The sequence below is a fragment of the Panicum virgatum genome, chromosome 9N (genome assembly GCF_016808335.1).
Source record: "Panicum virgatum strain AP13 chromosome 9N, P.virgatum_v5, whole genome shotgun sequence".
Classification (NCBI taxonomy): Eukaryota; Viridiplantae; Streptophyta; class Magnoliopsida; order Poales; family Poaceae; genus Panicum; species Panicum virgatum.
Genome location: NC_053153.1, coordinates 13,508,335 through 13,528,252, shown reverse-complemented (window position 1 = coordinate 13,528,252; position 19,918 = coordinate 13,508,335). Strand labels below are relative to the sequence as shown.

The following is a 19,918-nucleotide window of genomic DNA, read 5'->3' as shown; positions in this document are numbered from 1 at the left end:
AGAAGTTGCTTAGGGAATACACTGATCTATTTGCTGAGCCTACTTGTTTACCACCAAGAAGCGAAGCTGATCATCAGATACCATTACTGCCTGGTTCCCAACCAATCAATGTGAGGCCATACAGATACTCTCCTGCACAGAAATCTGAAATTAAGAAACAGATAAAGGATATGTTAGCCAATGGCATCATCAGAACCAGCTCTAGCCCTTTTGCATCACCTGTTCTTCTAGTCAAAAAGAAGGATGGCACATGGCGTTTTTGTGTGGACTACAGGCATTTGAATGCTATTACCATTAAGAACAAGCACCCTCTAACAATAGTGGATGAACTACTTGATGAACTGGCAGGGGCTATGTGGTTCACGAAGCTTGATTTCAGATCAGGTACCACCAGATTTGTTTGGCTCAAGGAGATGAATACAAAACAGCATTCAAAACACATCATGGCTTGTATGAATTCCTGGTCATGCCTTTTGGTTTGACTAATCCCCCTGCTTCTTTCCAAGGGCTGATGAACCAAATCTTTGCCCCTTCACTAAGACAGTGTGTGCTGGTCTTTATGGACGACATTTTGATTTACAGTCCCACCTTGGAAGCCCATGTTCAGCATCTCAGACAAAGTCTTCCAAATCATTAAACAACATCAGTTTCTCATCAAGAAATCCAAATGCTCTTTTGCTCAGACTAGCATTGAATATCTTGGTCATGTTATTTCTGGGAAGGGAGTAGCCACTGAACCATCAAAGATTGTTGCAGTTCAACAATGGCCAACACCTTCATCTATCAAGCAGTTGAGAGGTTTTTTAGGATTCACTGGTTATTACAAAAAGTTTATAAAACATTATGGCATGATTAGCAGACCCCTTACTCTTTTACTGAAAAAGGGCACTCCTTATGTTTGGACTTCTAGTACTGAAGAAGCTTTTCAGCTGTTGAAAAAAGCGTTAACTAAAGCTCCTGTTTTAGCTCTACCAGATTTCACTAAAAGCTTTATTCTAGAGACTGATGCTAGTGATTCAGGCTTTGGAGCAGTCCTCATGCAGGAAGGACATCCTATAGCATATTTAAGCAAATCACTAAGTGACAGGAATCAAGGCCTATCCACCTATGAGAAAGAATGTATGGCAATCTTGATGGCAGTGGATAAATGGAGATGTTATCTGCAGCATAAACCATTTATCATACGAACTGATCACAAGAGCTTGTTATTCCTATCTGAACAGAAAGCTTCTACCAAACTACAACAAAAGGCTGTACTCAAGTTGATGGATTTGTCTTACACCATTACATACAAGAAAGGTGTCACAAACACTGCTGCTGATGCACTGTCCAGGTACCTTCTGGAAGCTGAGGTTTGTGCAATTTCAGAATCTGTACCTATCTGGTTGGAAAGATTGGTTGAAGGATATTCTGATGATCCTGTTTCATCAAAGCTGTTACAAGACTTAATTCTGTCTGATTGTTCAGTCAAGGATTATACATTACACAATGGTGTCATCAGGTTTAAGAATCGAATTTGGGTTGGTCACAATGAATTAGCTCAGCAACATATTCTTCAAGCTATGCATAGCAGTGGATTAGGGGGTCATTCTGGTATTCATGTCACTTACTCCAGAATAAAACAATTGTTTGCTTGGCCAAAACTGAAGTTGACTGTACAGAATTATGTCAAGGCTTGTACTATTTGTCAGCAAGCAAAAGTTGAACACATCAAGTCTCCTGGTCTTCTGCAACCATTGGCTATTCCATCTCAACCATGGGCAGTGGTCAGTCTGGACTTCATTGAAGGTCTGCCACAATCTAACTGATTTAATACCATACTGGTGGTAATTGATAAGTTGACCAAGTATGGGCATTTCATACCTCTTTCCCACCCTTTTACTGCTCTGCAAGTGGCACAGTTGTATTTGGCAAATATATACAAGCTTCATGGTCTCCCAAATACAATTATTTCAGACAGAGATCGTATCTTCACTAGTCATGTGTGGCAGGAGTTGTTTAAACTTAATTATACTCAACTGGCTATGAGCTCATCGTATCATCCACAGAGTGATGGACAAACTGAATGACTCAATCAATGCCTAGAAACTTTTCTGAGATGTTGTGTTCATTCATGCCGAACACAATGGAGTAAGTGGTTACCCATTGCTGAGTTTTGGTATAATACATCATATCAGTCTGCTCTTTGTCGATCACCCTTTGAGGTGCTTTATGGTCATCCCCCACGCCACTTTGGCCTCACCAACTTCCAAGCTTGTTCAGTACCGGATTTGGAATCATGGCTTAAGGAGCGTGAACTCCTGTCTCGGCTCATTCAGCAGCATCTGTTGCGTGCTCAACATTGCATGAAAAATCAAGCGGATAAGAACAGAACAGAACGTGAGTTCCAAGTTGGCGATCTGGTTTATCTGAAGCTCCAATCATACATTCAAACTTCAGTGGCAGCTCGGGGCAATCAGAAACTTGCTTTTCGGTTCTTTGGGCCTTTTGCTGTTCTTCAGCGCATTGGTCAAGTCGCTTACAAACTGGACCTGCCATCTGATGCAAAGATACATCCAGTCGTCCATGTGTCACAACTCAGGAAGCATGTACCTCCTTCTACTTCGGTTAGCAACGATCTTTCCACTCTTTGCACTGATCTAGCTACTGCTTTGGAGCCCATCAAGTTTCTGGACAGCAAGTTCGTGCGCCAAGGCTCCTCTACTGTCAAGCTTCTACTCGTGCAGTGGAATCTCCTTCCTCCGGCATTGGCCATCTGGGAAGAGGAATGTGATTTGGCTCGTCGTTTCCCAGCATCACCAGCTTGGGGACAAGCTGAATTTCAACCGGGGAGGAATGTCATGAACAAGGAGTGAGATGGCGCCATTAGAGGATCAAGAGATTTGAATCACTGTGCTGGGCTGCGTCCCTAGTGTTTGTATCTGGGCCTAGCCCGTTTAAGCGTTTGTTTGGACTCCGTTGGGCCGACACCGTGAGCTGTATAAATGATCGGTGGCTGACACCGTGAGACGGTTATGAAGAAAGATCCTATTCGAACTCCTCCTCTCTAAGTTCTTCTCTGTTCTTCCCTGTCCCGCTCGTCTTCCTCCTCTGTTCCTCTCGATTTCTTCCATTTCCTCCGACGAGTTCGTGACAGCTTCGTACTCCCTATGTCCCAAATTATATTAGTTATTTTGATTTTTCTAGATACATAGATAATTATAAATATTAGCTATAGGTCTTATTTTTATATTAATCCTAATTGGTTCATCGGGCGGACGGGTTGATAGGCTAGTCTACGCAATAATCGATATCACTGCATACGGAGAAGAAACGGATGCATGCTAACTAGATGGAACAGATATAAAGACCAGAGCCATGAAATCGGGCCTTTGGACCATCATCATCCTTAGGGTACGCGATGTCTTCTGTTCTGGTGCTATTTGCGATTTCACGACGTACGGTACCTGCCGAGGTTCGCCGCCGGGAAGGTGTACTGTCGAAGGCTAGGCGCAGAGGAAGCCGAGCGTGCAGGCAGACGGCAGCCATCCACACCCCCGAACGTGCGCCCGTGCACGCCGCTAGGCCTGCTAATGGGTTGGGTTGAAATGAGTTTTATGGGATGGGTTTTGAAATGGAGTGTGTTTGGATGGTTTAAAATGGGTTGTATTAGTTAATGGGGTGGGTCGGGGCGGGTTCTATATAAATGCGGGTTGAGGCGGGTTGGGGTGGGTTGAAATGAATACTTTTTACAAAATAGTATAACTATATAAATGTGGGTCCCACGTGAGAGCTGGACTCTGAAATTAAAACCACGTGTTTATATCAGAAAATTTTATCGAAATTGACTGAATTTTGTTGGAGATGACTCAGTACGACTGTCAGCTATTTTGTGCAAAGCAGTGTGGCTAGAACTACCTGTGGGCCCCACATGAAAAGCCGGACCCTGGAATTAAAACCTCACGTTCACACTATAAAATTTTATCGAAATTGACTGAAATTTGTTGGAGATGACTCAGTACGACTGGCAGCTACTCTGTGCAAAGCAGCGTGGCTAGAACTACATGTGGGCTCCACATCAAGAGCCGGACCCTAGAATTAAAACCTCGCGTTCACACTATAAAATTTTATCGAAATTGACTGAAATTTGTTGGAGATGACTCAGTACGACTAGCAGCTACTCTGTGCAAAGCAGCGTGGCTAGAACTACACGTGGGCTCCACATCAAGAGCCGGACCCTAGAATTAAAATCTCGCGTTCACACTATAAAATTTTATCGAAATTGACTGAAATTTGTTGAAAATGACTCAGTACGACTGGCAGCTACTCTGTGCAAAGTAGCGTGGCTAGAACTACACGTGGACTCCACATCAAGGCTCGGACCCTGGAATTAAAACCTCGCGTTCACACTATAAAATTTTATCGAAATTGACTGAAATTTTTAGAGATGAGTCAATATGACTGACAGATAATCTGTGCAAAATAGTGTGGCTAGACATATATGTGATCCTCACATTAAGTGTAGAACCACTAAATTCCTCTGCATAGTAGAACCCATGGGTTTTTATGGGTTACCCGTTTATAATGGGGCGGGTTGGTTAGAGTTGAGAAATTAACTAATTGGATTGGGTGGGGTTGGGTATCTAAATATGTTAATTTTGGGTGGGGTTGGGTATGGTGCGGGTTCCAACCCATTAGCGGGGCTACAGGCCGCCGGTCACTGCAAGCATAGTATGCATTATCAGCAGCAAGCAGAGGCCTAAGATCACTGACATGAATTGCTACTGAGCGGCCGAGCGGTCGAGTGCTGGCTGCCCGCATCGGAGAGTTGGGAGATGAACTGCTGAACTCACCCTACTGCGCCTGCGCGTAGGCGGCGGCCGGAGCCGAGCCCCGCCGCGTCGGAGAAGCTAGATCAGGTGAGGCAAACTGAAGCATTGTACTAAAACTGAAGAAATCGGTTTCAAGTTCAGGGCAGACTGGACCAAGAAATCGGTTTCAAGAAAGCTGGTGTGCCCGCCGCAATGCTGGCAATGGGCCTCAACAAGTCCAAATGCCTAGCCCGCCTTAAGTATGGTATGGGTCTGAATCAGTGTCAGGGTGGTAGGTTTGTCAGCCCATACTCCGGTGCCTCCTGGGCTTTCACCAAGCAACAGGAGGCTCTACGGGCCCGTGATGACGGCTACCAGAGGACAAAAATTTTGCCCGCTAGGCTATGGACTATGGTATGCGTCTGATTTTTATCCACTAAGGAAAAAAAAGAAGCAAAAAATCAGGGATGCTTCCTACCCCCAGGACCCCCACCCACTATTTACATCTTCTTTTTCCTGACTCTGGGTAGCAATGGATCGTGACTAATATCTCTTGGAGGCAGCTAATTTACGGCCGTAAATTAGGCTGGCCGTACGGCCGCACCGCTTTAAGAAAGTTAACGTTGTTAGCTTTCCATTTTTAGCCATCAACTTTATGTCGGTCACACGCACTGTCGCTACAGGCATGCTTTCTGCCACCCCACCGCCCACTCCACGCAAACGTAATCCAGAAAATTTAACTATTCCATATGAGTGTACATAATTTGCCTAGAAAAAATTCAAAAACTGCACTTCATGCATTTCTGCACCTGAACTGCTCATAATTCTGGTCAAACAACATCTCACAAATTCTCTGACAGCTTTGTCTATACTTCAAGCTACTCTGCTCATAGTTTTATGTGTAAAAGCAACCTGATCTGGTTTTCTTAACAAATACCCATTACAATTTCAAATATTGGACACAACCACATGACCTGCGAATGCAATGGTCATAACTAATTCGGACCTTGCAAACAATTATTTCTAATATGCAGACTATAATATGATGTGTGTATTTGCACTACATCACAAGCAATTCACCAATTTTGACTGCACATTTGCTCCCTTCATAACCACGCCATGACCTGCAATGCTTTTAAGAAAAAAATATAATGCATAATTAGAGGAAAGCACTAAGGGTTGAAGACAGTGTGCTGCCTACATGAAACACTAGATTGGCCCGTACAAGACACAATATATTAAAGATGTACTGAAAAAAGAAAAATAGCAGTAAAGAGGGCAAACTGGTAAAAAAATGGTAATGATATTGGTTACATTGTGCTAGCTTCTGAAGGTAGTGCAATTTCTAATAGCTTATTTCCTACCGCTGAAAGCAAAGTTTTACAGGAAACGGGCCACTATGGAAAAGAAATGGTAACAACATTACTTAGTAATATCAGTATTTTTGCTTCATGCTTCTCAGTAGGTAGCTACTCACTTCAGAATAATTGCATCAATGCTACTATATCCATTATGTTTTATCAGATTCAGAGAAAGAATGGAACTCATACAATGCCTAAACTACTTAGCTTCAAAATACAAGTGGTCAGGAAAATGCTAGAAATGCTATAATGAACATATGCAAATCACAAGATGGAAAGGTGAGCATCAGATTTTAGACATTGATAGACATAACACTATATGATGATTTAGCATCTAATGATGTTGTTGCAGCTATGGCACAAGCACAACAATCTGTGCTGATGCAGCTGCTCCTACATGTGCATCAACAATCTCCGACATGATGATTCATCAGTTTCTGCAGCTTGGCATGCAAAAGCTGCATGTAACCGTCTGCAGAAAAAATACATATCGTAACCCATATTATTGCCTATCAAGAATAATATTGTTGCCTAATTTCTACCAATATTATTGCCTAACTAAAGAACCTGTGGTGCTTATATCATAAAAAGTGTAGGATCTAGCACAATACTACCATGACAGGAGGAACTGAGTGGGGAAGGGATAATTGTGGGAGTCTTAACGGTATTTGGCTTACATTTCCGATGATACCCATCGACACCGGTGTCCAGCTCTAACACAACGGAGCTTCAGCGCGTGCCGCCACACAACTCAGATAATTTTGGGAGTATAACGGTATTTGGCTTACAGTTTTGAAAATGCTTCTAGTATTTGATTTATTTGGCTACTGGAAAGTACTAACATGTTTCTAGTATTTGATGTATTTGCCTACTGGAAAGTAATGAAATGCTTCTAGTAATTGATATAATTTTCTACAGGAAAGTCCTGAAAATGCTTCTATTATTTAGAAATATATTATTGCCTAATTGGAACCACATTATTGCCTAGCCAGTAATACTAGTGCAAAACTCCCAAAACTGATTGTATACCAACCACTCGAGAGAGAGGAGCGTGCCCCCTGGTGCAACACGATGCAGGCGGCATGGCCCTTGCGAGCCCTATAATTAAAAAAAGCTCATCAAAAATTGCCTTTAGTCAAATGCACTATTTTGCTTACTCTATAGCAAAAAGTTGCCTAATCAAAAATATTATTTTGCCCAACTAATAACCATGATTTGCTTAAGACTCAATTTACTTAGACTCGATTGCCTAAGAGCTTGAATGTTGCCTAATGGTAAAAATAAACAAGAAAAACTCATAGAACATGTTCTAATTTTAGCCGCAAAGCCACTCATTAATTAATCAAAAAGACATGTCGATGGCTTGAAGCTAAACCAAATCTTCAATCATATTTGGATCGAAACTTTATCTTCACTGGGGCAGATAATTGATCAAAATTACAAATAAAGAAATGGCATCAATTCAAGCAAAAAAGAAGCAACCCTAAACACTGGGATGCTCATAAGAAGCATGAATGATTAATTCCAGCAAATACTAAGTGAAGCATTGAGTTTTCATATACCATAACAAAAACAATGACATATGAATTAAAACTGTGTGAACCTGGGAGAAGAGATTGGTTCAACTTGTTCATCTTCTCAGAAGACGCAAAGGGTATACAAGTACTTGGAGCAGCGCACCTTGAACTTGACAACATCCTTGCTCCTCTTGATTTTCACAGAATGGGCAACTTCCTCCTCGTGGTGAGAAGGAAGTCCTTGATCTCGTGGGTCTGCTTCGGCTGCAGTCAGATTTGTTTCACAAACCATTAGACAAAGCATATACATAAGATGACAGTGCACTACTAACTAGATAGCAAAAGACTTACTGCAACTAGAAACCATAGACTCCCGCATACATGTTGTTATTTCAATGGTGGCTTATTTCCTAGATAAATGCATTGTATTGCCTTTATTCTTAACACATTATTGCTTATAAATGGATTGAGTTGTGTATATAAAATTAGAAGAATTACCTAGATAAATGTGCTGAGTTGCCTTTGGTTTTAACACATTATTGCCTATTGAAATAAACATTGTCGCTTAGAAAAATGAAGACAGTACAAATTCCTTCCTGATAGAGAAATAATTCCAAAAGGCACCGAAAATAGTACAAGCATAAACTGTAGCTACAGTTTTTCTCTGACGTTTAATAATTAGATAATTAATATAGTCTTGTTCATATCATCTATAAACTAAAATCTATGGTGTGCTTTCCTAAGAGATGTGATAATTAACTGTTTACTCAAAAGACTACTGGTTTCCAATTTCTACAGGTTCTAGCGACACTCTACCTTGCTGAGCGCGTAATAGAATGATCAGACTGGCAACTGGGTGTTACCATTCACAGCCTTGCCGTGTATGTCCCTGAGCAGAAGCTTTGGTTTGGGGTCTCGCCTCCTGAGGACAGTCACCGTTTCTCTGTGGCCAACCTCGTAGCAGCTTAGCGGCTTCCAAATCAACAACAACAAACCCTAGCGGAGAATGGTGATGGAGTGGCTCACCTAACCGCTGCGGGCTGCTAGGGTGATGGTGACTTGGTGCATCGAGGACGCCGACGAGGAGGCCATCTCCACCGCAGCCCCACGCGCAAAGCTCTCCCCCCGTAATTAGGATTGTGACGGTCACGACCGCTACTGTGGAGGGGCGCTACAAGGCGCACGCAGAGGGGCGCATCTCCTCCCTCGCCTAGAGCGGCTCCTCGCCGGCGATGCGGTTCTTCCTTGAGGCAGACGACCTCGGGACCAGCGGAACCCAGGAGCGCATGGACCTCCCGTGCGGCACGGATCCGAGCAGATCGAACCCAGTGGCACGCGCATTGGTGGATCTGCTCCAAGGAGGTCGCACGCGCGCGAGTCTGAGGCGGCGGCGGCGTGTCGTCCCTGGCGGCGTGCGAAGCTCCGGGCGGATTCGATACGACGCGGGCTCCTTCATCTTGGCGAGCGGCGGCTCCATCTTTCCCCAGGCAGCGCGTGGACCCGGAGCCGGCGTGGCTCGGTGCAGCTCCCACAAGGGCCGCTTCTCGTGCGGCGCGCGCACTCAGGGAGGGCGGCGACGAGCTCCTCCCGCGAGCAGGGCAGGCGCCCGAGGCCTGAGGAGCTTCTTCCTTCCGTGGCAGCGCTCGCGGCCCGCCGCCTAGCCCTCCTGCGCGCCGCCGCTGGATTCGCGGGTGGAACGTGAGAGGGTAGAAAGAGAAGAACCAGAGTGGGGAGGGGAGACAAAATGAAACACAGGAGGAGAAGAGGAGCGGTGGAAAATAAAATCGGCGCGCTAGTTGGTTCTAAACAGTGCGGAAATATACTGATCGAGCCGGCCGTTCTGCTCAACCAAATTACGACAGGCCGATACAAAGTCATTACCATATCTCTTTTATAATTCTACTCAACCTTTTGAAAAACATTACTACGCCGAAAAGGCAGCCGGTTGATGGGTGACACACTACTCACGAGAGGGTGAAACCCAAGCGGTGTTTGAACCGTTGAAAAGTCCGACTGTCACTGATAATCGATCGGAAATTCGCCGACCAGCGAGTTTGCATTCTTCGATGACATTTGATTGCATTTCGAAATAAATAAAATATGAGTTTGACCAAAATTCATTCTCTGTACATATTATGGGAGCTCACCACAACAGTATCGACGAGGCATCACCTCCCTGCTCGGCAGCGCAGAAGGCCTTGACAGGACGTAAAATGCAAGGCTGCAAGGAGGCTGCAACTGGTGAGCTGCAAACGTGCACGTTTCCCAAGCTAAGCTTAGCGCCTGCGTTGTCACTATGCCGATCGATGGACGGACGAGCACGATCGACGAGGGCAATGGAATAATAGCCGCGCCAGCAGCAGCAGCGCTCACCGATCGCAACCAGCACAGCGACGAGTAGTACGCAGTACGCTCCCTGATCGACCCGAGAGGCCGGCCATGTCGCTGCCGCGGGCAGGGAGCTCTGAGCTGACCGGAGAGATCAGGGAGGCAGCGGCAGGCCGGGGGCCGGGGGGACGACGTGACCGCAGAGGAGGGCCAGGTCGGATCGACGCGACCGGACGAGCTGGACGACGACGACGTGGTACCCCCGACACACACAGGCCGCCGCCGCGTTTGCTAGCGACAGGATTCGACGGGTCCAAACACCAAAGCCCGGCCCCCGGTCCGCTCCTCTGCCTGCGTTTAGTGTTGTAGGAGTATTGGATTGGACTAGTAGGCCAGCAAAGCTTTCGACGAACGAACTAGTACATGGCCGGCGGGCGACTGCGAGTGACATCTCAGCGGCCGGAATGCCCGAACGCGTCGCCGGCGCCGGCAGCCAGCCGGGCCGACGGGACGAGTATTCGCGAAACGGATTCGACTCTCCTACTGTTCCTGTAGGGTTCTTCCGGAATCAAGTTGAAAGGCCATAATCTCGGGTAATCGATGTTTCGTGCTGGATTAGTCTGTAAACCAGTACCATCTATGTGGAGTGTGAGAACCAGCGGGCACAAGGGATCCAAGCTTTTGCAGGACGGACAGGGACAGGACGGCCGCGGCCATGGAAAAAAGAGCGCCCCTCGGCGCAGTGCGCCGCGCGTACTTTGATGCGCGGACTGCACGCAGCCCACCGTTTGGGCAGCTTGCTTGCTATCAAAGCACAGTGAGGGCCGAAAAGCCTTTCCAGGTTACCATTTGGAGCAACTCCCTGCTGGCCTGCTCCTGCTGCCGCTGCCGCTGTGCTCTCGCGTCTGGGCAAGAAAGGAATCGCCCCGCAGGATCACCAGCGAGCCAGCTAGCTCCTACAATGCATAAGTTTGTTTTGCTTGCACTGCATCGTCCGCTGCACTGCACCATGCTACGCTAGCCGTGAGTTGCGAGCGAGCTCGGAACCAGCAGTGCTACACCTCAGAGCTGAAGCTGATCGATCAGACCAGATGGGGCTGGGTCGGGTCGCTTTTCGCGGCGGCAGCTGAAGAGTGAAGACTGAAGAGGGCTTTCAATCGGATGGGACAAATCGTGGGCGCCGTGTGGCGTATCCGTGTCTCCCTATACTCCGGGCTAGCTACCGCTAGCGCCACATGGCACAGTGCTTGATGCTGCTCTGCCGCTCTAGCTTCTAGCGCCGTTGAACTTGAACAATTTAATGAAGAACACCCGGCTTCCGTGCAGCTGCTGTTTTCATGACTCATGAGCAACAGATGTCTAACAAATGTCTAGACATTTAAGTAGTGAAGATCAGCCGGCAAGAGTGGCTACGCTGCTAGTAGTGAGAAGTGCGGTCAAAGATTGACGAAGGTTACAACAAAACTGAAACCCAGCTTAGATAACACTGCAATGTGCAATCATACACTATCTTACGCTGCACTGTACATCTACTGACTGATATAAAAAACAAGCTCATACTGCAAATACTTTGCTTCATTGCAGCATTTGCCTGGCCGTGGCATCATGAACCAAGAACAGCAAAAAGAGCAACCAGACGCGCATCATGAAGACGACTCGCTCTCTGGTGATCACCGCTAATCATGAGAACACCTCGACCATGCGACGGAGTGGAGAAGTGTCACCAGCTGTTAGAATTAATTAATCATAAACAGAATTTTAACTTAGTCTAATCATGATCACTAATTACTTAAATGCGGAATTAATTAGATTAAACTGACCAGAGTCTTTCGATTTCATCATTGCCTCCGTAGTTGTAGAAGTAGATCTGACGTCGATGCAGATCGAGGGCACCGTGCTTCCAAGCCTTCTAGCACCTTAGAGATCGGTTAGATTAGAGATAAGCTAACCTTGACGGCTAATCTCATGAGTAATCACGCTTAGGAAAAACATTCCTTGGTTATATAGTGATGTAGTTTTGGAGCCGGATCCTTAAATGGACTGAGTTTGCCTCCCGATCAAAAACAACTAACAGGAGTTAATAATTGGATTATGATTGGGCCTTTTGGCCCAATTAGATCTTGACCGAGGTATACTATTACTAACATCATATCAACAAGATTCGCCTGATTGCTTGTAACAATGTGGGCAGTACGATTCAGGGGTCCAAAATGAACCGCCCACACTTGCATCTCCAGCTCAGCGGCTTGTAGTTGGAGTGGTCATCGTAGGAGGCCGGCATCGCCCTCCCAGCAGCAGCAGCAGCCCTGCTGCCATGGCCGAGCTTCTTCTTCCTCCTCTTCTGCAGCTCCTGCGGTGATATGGGCACCTGCACTGCCTCGCAGTGGCCGCAGGACCTGCACCTCCCCGCGCAGCTCGGCGGTCTTGATCCGATCACGCCTATGATGCCCGCGATGCTCTTACCCTACCAAAAGAAGATAGAAACCAGAAATTCCCATCAGTAAAAACTGAAAGAAGTTTAAGCAATAACTGAACTGTAACCTGATTAAGCACACTGTAACTGTTGATTACCACTGACCTCAGTGAAAGCAGCTTTGCCATGGCCATGGGTGGAAGCGTGCGCAGAAGCAGCGAGGAGGAGGGCTAGCAGGAGCAGGAAAAGATGGCCCATCTGATGAAGCAGGTCGACGACCGGAAAAGGCTAGTGGGGGGACGGGCGAATGGGGGTGGAGGCGATGATGGAGAAGAAAGGCAAAAGTTGGCGACCAGCCGAGTCGTCTTCAGAGTTCAGAGAGCGATGCGCGTGCGGGCGCTTTATGCGCGCGGCCGTGTAGGCGACGCGCGAGGAGGCGGCTTGTTCGTCGGATTCTCGCAGGAAGAGGACATGTGGTAAGAAACACAGCTGACTCGTCAGGCTCTGCTTCCAGCTCCTCTTTCCCCTTTGGCCCTGTCCGGATCCGATCCCGTAAACCCCTAAACGTAAAAAAAAAAACGTCACATCAAATTTCGACACATGTATAGAGTAATAAATGAAATCTATTTACAAAACTTTTTACATGGATAGACTGTAAATCGCGAGACGAATCTAATGAGTCTACTTAAGCCATGATTTGCAACATTGATGCTACAATAACCATCTGCTAATTATTAATTAATCATGGATTAATTAGCATCATTAGATTCGTCTAGCGATTTATAACATATCTGAATTTTTTTTTGTAAATAGACTTCATTTAGTACTTTAAATTAGTAAGATTTTTTTGCAAAAAAAAATTGCAAGGAAACTAAACACGGCCTTTGTCAGCTGAACTTGCTTTTCTTCCAGTGTACATGCACATGTACTACCATGTATCCTATGCATTATATTATACTATGTGCAAGCAGCAAAGCGTATATCAATATCCTCCATTCCTTGTGAGATCACACGGCGTTTTTATCTGATAGACCGGTCACGCACCATCTTCAAAAACAAGTGTCAATTCTTTATTTATTTTGAAATCAAATTACGCCTCTATGCTGCATTTATTAGAACTAAGCATATAACCCGCGCATTTGCGCGGCTAGTATTGAAAATTCAAAAATTTGCATGTCGTTGTATCCTTACTTAAAAATTATACTATTTTTTATCATATATCACTCTGTTTCGTAAATTTTGTTTTATTATTGGTTAAAACAATTCAAATACAATCTACCTATAATAACAATTTGATTTGTTGAGCTTTAATAATATTATGCATATAATTATTCTTATTTTTTTATTTTGATTGATTGTTGTTAGCTTTAGTTTTTATTAAAAGTATATGTTTGTAACTGATACATAGCTAAATGATATTTATATTTAATTTTTAATAATGGCATTGATGGATGATTTTTAATTAGGCATAGAGGTATTTTAGGCTAATTTTTATCATAATGTCAGTGGTGGGTAATTTTTATTTTTTATTTTTTCTCCAATTAACGTGAGAATTTCTAGACCTTGAGAGCGAACGTGGAAGCTCCGTTTGTTGGCCAAATAATAAGATAATAGATAATATATCCAACTGAAATCTTAACTCAGATAGTATTCAATTTCATACATTACTCTTTACCAGCATAGTGTCTGTACATTGCTACAGGTGTAGCTGGTGCTCATTTATTGTGAGAGAAAAAAATTATTGGCTGGCTAGTGGTTTGTGGCGAGTGTTGATTTGGTGTGACAGAAAAACACTGCTGATTTGTTGGCTAACAAGCCAGCTGAATAAAGTCAATATATCTGTGTAATACTATCAATTTTGTGTTCATTTACTTCGTGTACAGAGCGTGTTGTGCTGCGAGTGTGCGAGACATTGATTGTTCCTATTTTAATTGGGATTCCGATTGATTTTTTTTTGAGTTTCTGTTAGAATTCGCATTGATTGTTCGGACTTCGATTATATTAGGATTATTAGAAGTCTGATTAATTATTCGGACTTCGATTGTATTAGGATTTTGATGGACCAAGACAATATTGCTTATTTTAGAAATAGTAGACATAAATATTGATATAAATATAGAGATAGAGATAGGATAGAGATGTATCTGTACTTTTTATAAAGGAAATTTATGTTTTTTTTTAGAAAAACGGGATTTCATTCATTAATATTCGGTGATTACAGCCCAAAGTGCAAAGACACCCTTAAAAGAAATAGAAAATACATTCCAGTCCTTGAGCACTCCCGGTCGTTCTCGCCGCCGGCGGTCCCAGCTTGATGCCGACCACCTCCCTTGCGAAGAACAAGTTTTTTTGGCGCCATCTTGAGTGGCATGTCAGGATCAACATGCTGTTGGAACGCTGAACGAGCCGGCAAAACAATCGACGGGCAACGAGGGATCCGACGCATCAAGGACCTCCAGGAATCCCACATCGCCGGCGACGAAGAACCCAAAAGGGTAACTGAACCACCGAAGGTGGGAACAAGCAACCAACCCGAATCCGATTCGAGCTGAGACAAAAAGCTCCTCCGATGAACCAAGGAGTAGCAGTAAAATATTCTGAACACTTCTCCCACCAACCGATCCAAACCGGCGCCATGACCATGGCCCGGGACAGAAATCCCATGGAGAAACGAAGGACTTCCTCCCTTCCGCAAAAGAGAAGAAGGATAACTAACCTCCAAGAAGTGCAACCGCAGGAGCCGACGCCTCCAACGCCAACGCTGTTGTCGCCGCCGTCACCCGCCGCCGCACCTCGGTGGGAGTAGAAACCTAGCCGCCGCCGCCTAGGGAAACCCTAACCTACTAGCCGACGAACTACGCCTATAGATAGTAGGTATGTACAAACCGGACCCGAATCCGCGCCGAGCCACTCCCTCCGACGCCGACGAGGGCACCGGAGGGGATGAATCGACGGGATTGGGCCGGGATTGAGAGATTGCCCGCCGGTCGCCTGTGAGTACTGTGGAAAGGGGGAAGAGCGAGAGGATTTTGTTCTTTGGGTGAATTATGGCAGCTGCTTAAAGGAAATTTATGTGATCTTTTTTTTTTGGACGACCAGCCGGGAAACTAGAAACGGGGTCGAGGCCCATCTCTTTTCTTATCGGCCGGTTTCGTCCCACTACAAGCGTACACCCGTTCATCTTCTAGGCCTTGTACCTGCCAGCCCACCCAGCCAGCCCAATATTTCTGCCGCGTGGACCGGGTGGTCAGCAGGGTCAATAGAAATCTTCCCTGTCTTCACTTTTCCTGTGGCACGCAGAGAGACGGGAGACTGGGACGGGAGAGCATGTTCTGCGCACACCCACTGTTCAGTGTTCACAAAAACAATGAAATCCAAAACTGTTGAAGCAAGCCAAGTCTCCCGTTATAGTATGGTCCCTGCTCCAGCAAGCCAATGGCAGCCCGGCGATGATCCAGCGTCTTCCCCAGCGACGGCGACGTCCCAACCGCCGCCGCGTCCAGTTTTAGCATTACACGACCGCCGTCCTCCACAGGCCAAACACTACTTGTTGCCGTGATCTTGCCGCTCTTAATCCCCATTTGCCCGGACACAATCTAATCCACTACCCTTTCGCGCTCCCAGCAAACAAAGCCAGATCGATGGAGCCACTGGCGCCAGTGTGTTCCGATCATGCCCCGCCGCCCCTCCCTTCACTCCAACTCCAACGCCTGCCCCCCGTCCTGCAGAGCTCCGCCGTGCGCGCGCGCGCGCGCGCGCGCGCACACACACACACACACACACACACACACACACACACACACACACACACACACACACACGGAGCTTTTCCGGCGAAAGCGAGAGGTCCTTGGAGAGAGCCGTATATTGCGGTGCAAGGCTTGGGATAGATCATGGATTTTCAAGAGAAAAGGAAAGAAAGACTTGGGATCATGCGGATGGATTATTATCGATCGCGGCCGGGTGATTCAACCCCTAAGCTGAAGCAACCATCCGGTCCAAGGCAGATCGTTCGTGGATCGCGCATCGTTAACCTCGAGCGAGAGGCAGATCAAGTGTTCGTCAAGGCGAGACGAAGCCGATGCGAGAATTTCTCCCCCGCTACGTAGCTTAAAATCCCAGGCTCATTTGGTGGTGTCTCTGTCGAGATGACGATCCGTGTATATATATACGGCCAGTTCGTCGCACTAGTCTCATCGCAAGATTAGCCAGCTCGATTAGCTGACGAGCTTCTTACAGTAATCAGCCTGCTGGTGCTGGTCAATCCGATCCAGCGTGTGCGTTACTGCAATGGCGATCGGCGGCGACGTGGCGGCGGGGCTTGGGGTCGTCGGCGACGGCGCCGGCGCCGGCGACGACAACATCATCCTGAACCCGGAGTTCGACGACGGGCTGGACAACTGGGCGGGGAACGGGTGCAAGATCGAGCTGCACGACGCGCTGGACGACGGCAAGGTGCTCCCCGCCAACGGCAAGTACTTCGTGGCGGCGACGGGGCGGACCGACACGTGGAACGGCGTGCAGCAGGACGTGACCGCGCGGATGCAGCGCAAGCTGCTCTACGAGGCCACGGCCACCGTGCGGCTCCACGCGGCGGCGGGCGGCGTGGCGCCGTGCGAGGTGCGCGCCACGCTCGGCGTGCAGACCGCCGACGGCAGGCAGCAGTACCTCGGCGTCGGCAGGTCGCAGGTGTCGGACAAGGAGTGGGTGCAGCTGCAGGGGAAGATCCTGCTCAACTCCACGGTGGCCAAGGCGTCCATCTACATCGAAGGCCCACCGGCCGGCGTCGACGTGCTCCTCGACAGCTTGGTGGTCAAGCACGCGCAGAAGGCCCCGCCGGCGCCGGCGCCGGACTTCGAGGTGAACCGTCGTTCATCCTTGCATCCGCATTGAGCATACGCCACTGGAGTTGCTCAGTGCCCAGTGGTGCGGCAAAATCGCCAGCACGTTTCTTCACGTATTTCTTCTGAAGATGACAACATGCTTGTTGGCTGCAGAAACTTGAGTACGGCGCCAACATCATCCAGAACAGCAACCTGGACGACGGCCTCAACGGCTGGTTCCCGCTGGGCCCCTGCACGCTGTCCGTCCACGACGGCGCGCCGCGGGTGCTGCCCCCCATGGCGCGGGAGTCCCTGGCGCTGGACGACGACGAGCCGCTCAACGGCAAGCACATCCACGTCACCAACCGCACGCAGACGTGGATGGGCCCCGCGCAGATCGTCACCGACAAGCTCACCCTCTACGCCACGTACCAGGTCTCCGCCTGGGTCCGCGTCGGCGCGCAGGCCAGCGGCGGCGCGCCGCAGACCATCAACGTCGCCGTCGCCGTCGACAGCCAGTGGCTCAACGGCGGCCAGGTGCTGGCGCGCGACGAGCGCTGGTACGAGGTCGGCGGCGCGTTCCGCGTCGAGGCGAAGCCGGCGACGCGCGTCATGGTCTACGTGCAGGGCCCCGACGCCGGCGTCGACCTCATGGTGGCCGGGCTCCAGGTGTTCCCCGTGGACCGCAAGGCCCGCGTGAAGCCCCTCAGGAGGCTCACCGACAAGGTGCGCAGGCGCGACGTCGTGGTGAAGGTGACGGGCAGCGACGGCGGCGCCGTCAAGCAGGACCCGGCCGGCGGCGGCGTGGAGGTGCGCGTGCGCCAGGTGTCCAACAGCTTCCCGCTGGGCTCCTGCATCATGCGCACCAACATGGACAACGAGGACTTCGTCGACTTCTTCACCAAGAACTTCAACTGGGCGGTGTTCGGGAACGAGCTCAAGTGGTACTGGACGGAGCCGCAGCGCGGGCAGGTCAACTACGGCGACGCCGACGACCTCCTCCGCCTCTGCTCCGACCACGGCATGGGCGTGCGCGGCCACTGCATCTTCTGGGAGGTGGACAACGCCGTGCAGCAGTGGGTGAAGACGCTGTCCGCCGACGACCTCTCCGCCGCCGTGAAGAGCCGCCTCACCGGGCTGCTCACCCGGTACAAGGGCAAGTTCAGGCACTACGACGTCAACAACGAGATGCTGCACGGGTCCTTCTACCAGGACAAGCTCGGCAAGGACATCCGCGCCGCCATGTTCAGGACGGCCGGCGAGCTCGACCCGGACGCGCTGCTCTTCGTCAACGACTACAACGTCGAGAGCATGTGCGACACCCGCGCCACGCCGGAGGCCTACATCCAGCAGATCGTCGGCCTGCAGGAGCAGGGCGCGCCGGTGGGCGGCGTCGGGCTGCAGGGCCACGTCAGCAACCCGGTGGGCCCGGTGATCCGGTCGGCGCTGGACCGGCTCGCCGTGCTGGGCCTGCCCATCTGGTTCACGGAGGTGGACGTGTCGTCGGCGAACGAGCACGTCCGCGCCGACGACCTGGAGGCGGTGCTGCGGGAGGCGTACGCGCACCCGGCCGTGGAGGGCGTCATGCTCTGGGGGTTCTGGGAGCTCTTCATGAGCCGCGACGACGCGCACCTCGTCGACGCCGAGGGGCGGGTCAACGAGGCGGGCCGCCGGCTGCTGCAGCTCAAGCGCGAGTGGCTCACGCACGCGCACGGCCACGCCGACGACAACGGCGAGTTCAGGTTCCGCGGCCACCACGGCGAGTACCACGTCGACGTGACCACGCCCACCGGCAAGGCCTCGCAGACATTCACCGTCGACAAGGACGACGCGCCCCTGGTGCTCAACATCAAAGTGTGAGGAGGAATATGCGTGCGTGCACATTCAAATCACATATGCAGGGCCCCCGCCCTAGCTTATTGCCTGCCCATTATTAACTACTCTTGTGAAAGAAATAAGGGGCTAGCAGCTAGCTGATCATGATCAAATTCATATATACCGACATATGTATGTTTATCAACTTGTGATATTCATATACATATATACCCATGTTTTATGTATCACAGATTCACAAGAAATGCACAAAGGGGAATGAATGGCTACACTATATATTGTGTTATGCAGAGTACTTGCATCTGAATTATATTTGTGGTTATTTTTCCCCTGAATGAATTGAAATACCACTGCATCATGCATTTTCACCATTTCCCCTTGGACTGTACATGTACATGTACATATGATGTTTTTCTCGCCGCCATAGCCATATAAATAGTGATTTCAAGCTTTCGTTAAAAAAAAATAGAATTTTAGTGTTCCATGCATAAAAAACATTCCGTTGGCAGCTTTATGAATTTTATGACACTAACAGATCAATTTTAAGAAACGTGTATAATAAATGCTGACGAAAATTTTTGGCTAACAAATAATCAAAATTATTATCTTGTGCTACTCTTGTCTACTTATTTTTCAAACACGAAACAAATATAAATACTCTATAAATCTTATTCTAGTCATGATAGACTTATTAGTTACCAACTACGACGTACAATCTACTACACTACTAAGATGTGTGACATATTCATATTATATCTCTCAAGCAATCTAATCTAATTAACTAAAATTTGGTTGACATTATGTATGGCATTTTTTGTTGGAATTATAAATAAGAAGATTCTACAATTTTTCA

General features: G+C 48.1%; 2 protein-coding genes across 2 annotated transcripts; one reads left to right on the top strand and one right to left on the bottom strand.

Annotated features, from left to right (window-relative positions):
• Window positions 1-11,382: 11,382 nt before the first annotated feature.
• Window positions 11,383-12,861, bottom strand: LOC120687662 (EPIDERMAL PATTERNING FACTOR-like protein 2). Its single transcript, XM_039969690.1, has 3 exons — window positions 12,575-12,861; window positions 11,817-12,460; window positions 11,383-11,723 (listed from the first exon to the last, which is right to left on the bottom strand). Exons 1-2 carry the CDS (start codon window positions 12,665-12,667, stop codon window positions 12,194-12,196), a joined length of 360 nt encoding a protein of 119 aa, XP_039825624.1. The 5' UTR covers window positions 12,668-12,861; the 3' UTR covers window positions 11,383-11,723; window positions 11,817-12,193.
• Window positions 12,862-16,604: 3,743 nt separating this feature from the next.
• LOC120692764 (endo-1,4-beta-xylanase 1-like) lies at window positions 16,605-19,351 on the top strand. The gene is made up of 2 exons (XM_039976147.1): window positions 16,605-17,269; window positions 17,407-19,351. The coding sequence occupies exons 1-2, from the start codon at window positions 16,700-16,702 to the stop codon at window positions 19,090-19,092; spliced, it is 2,256 nt and encodes a 751-aa protein (XP_039832081.1). The 5' UTR covers window positions 16,605-16,699; the 3' UTR covers window positions 19,093-19,351.
• The last annotated feature ends 567 nt before the right edge of the window (window positions 19,352-19,918 follow it).

Coding starts and splice junctions, on each gene's coding strand:
- LOC120687662 (XM_039969690.1), bottom strand. CDS start 12,667: ATGGGCCATCTTTTCCTGCTCCTGCTAGCCCTCCTCCTCGCTGCTTCT. Junction 12,461..12,574: donor GCAAAGCTGCTTTCACTGAG/GTCAGTGGTAAT, acceptor TTCTTTTGGTAG/GGTAAGAGCATCGCGGGCAT.
- LOC120692764 (XM_039976147.1), top strand. CDS start 16,700: ATGGCGATCGGCGGCGACGTGGCGGCGGGGCTTGGGGTCGTCGGCGAC. Junction 17,270..17,406: donor CGCCGGCGCCGGACTTCGAG/GTGAACCGTCGT, acceptor TGTTGGCTGCAG/AAACTTGAGTACGGCGCCAA.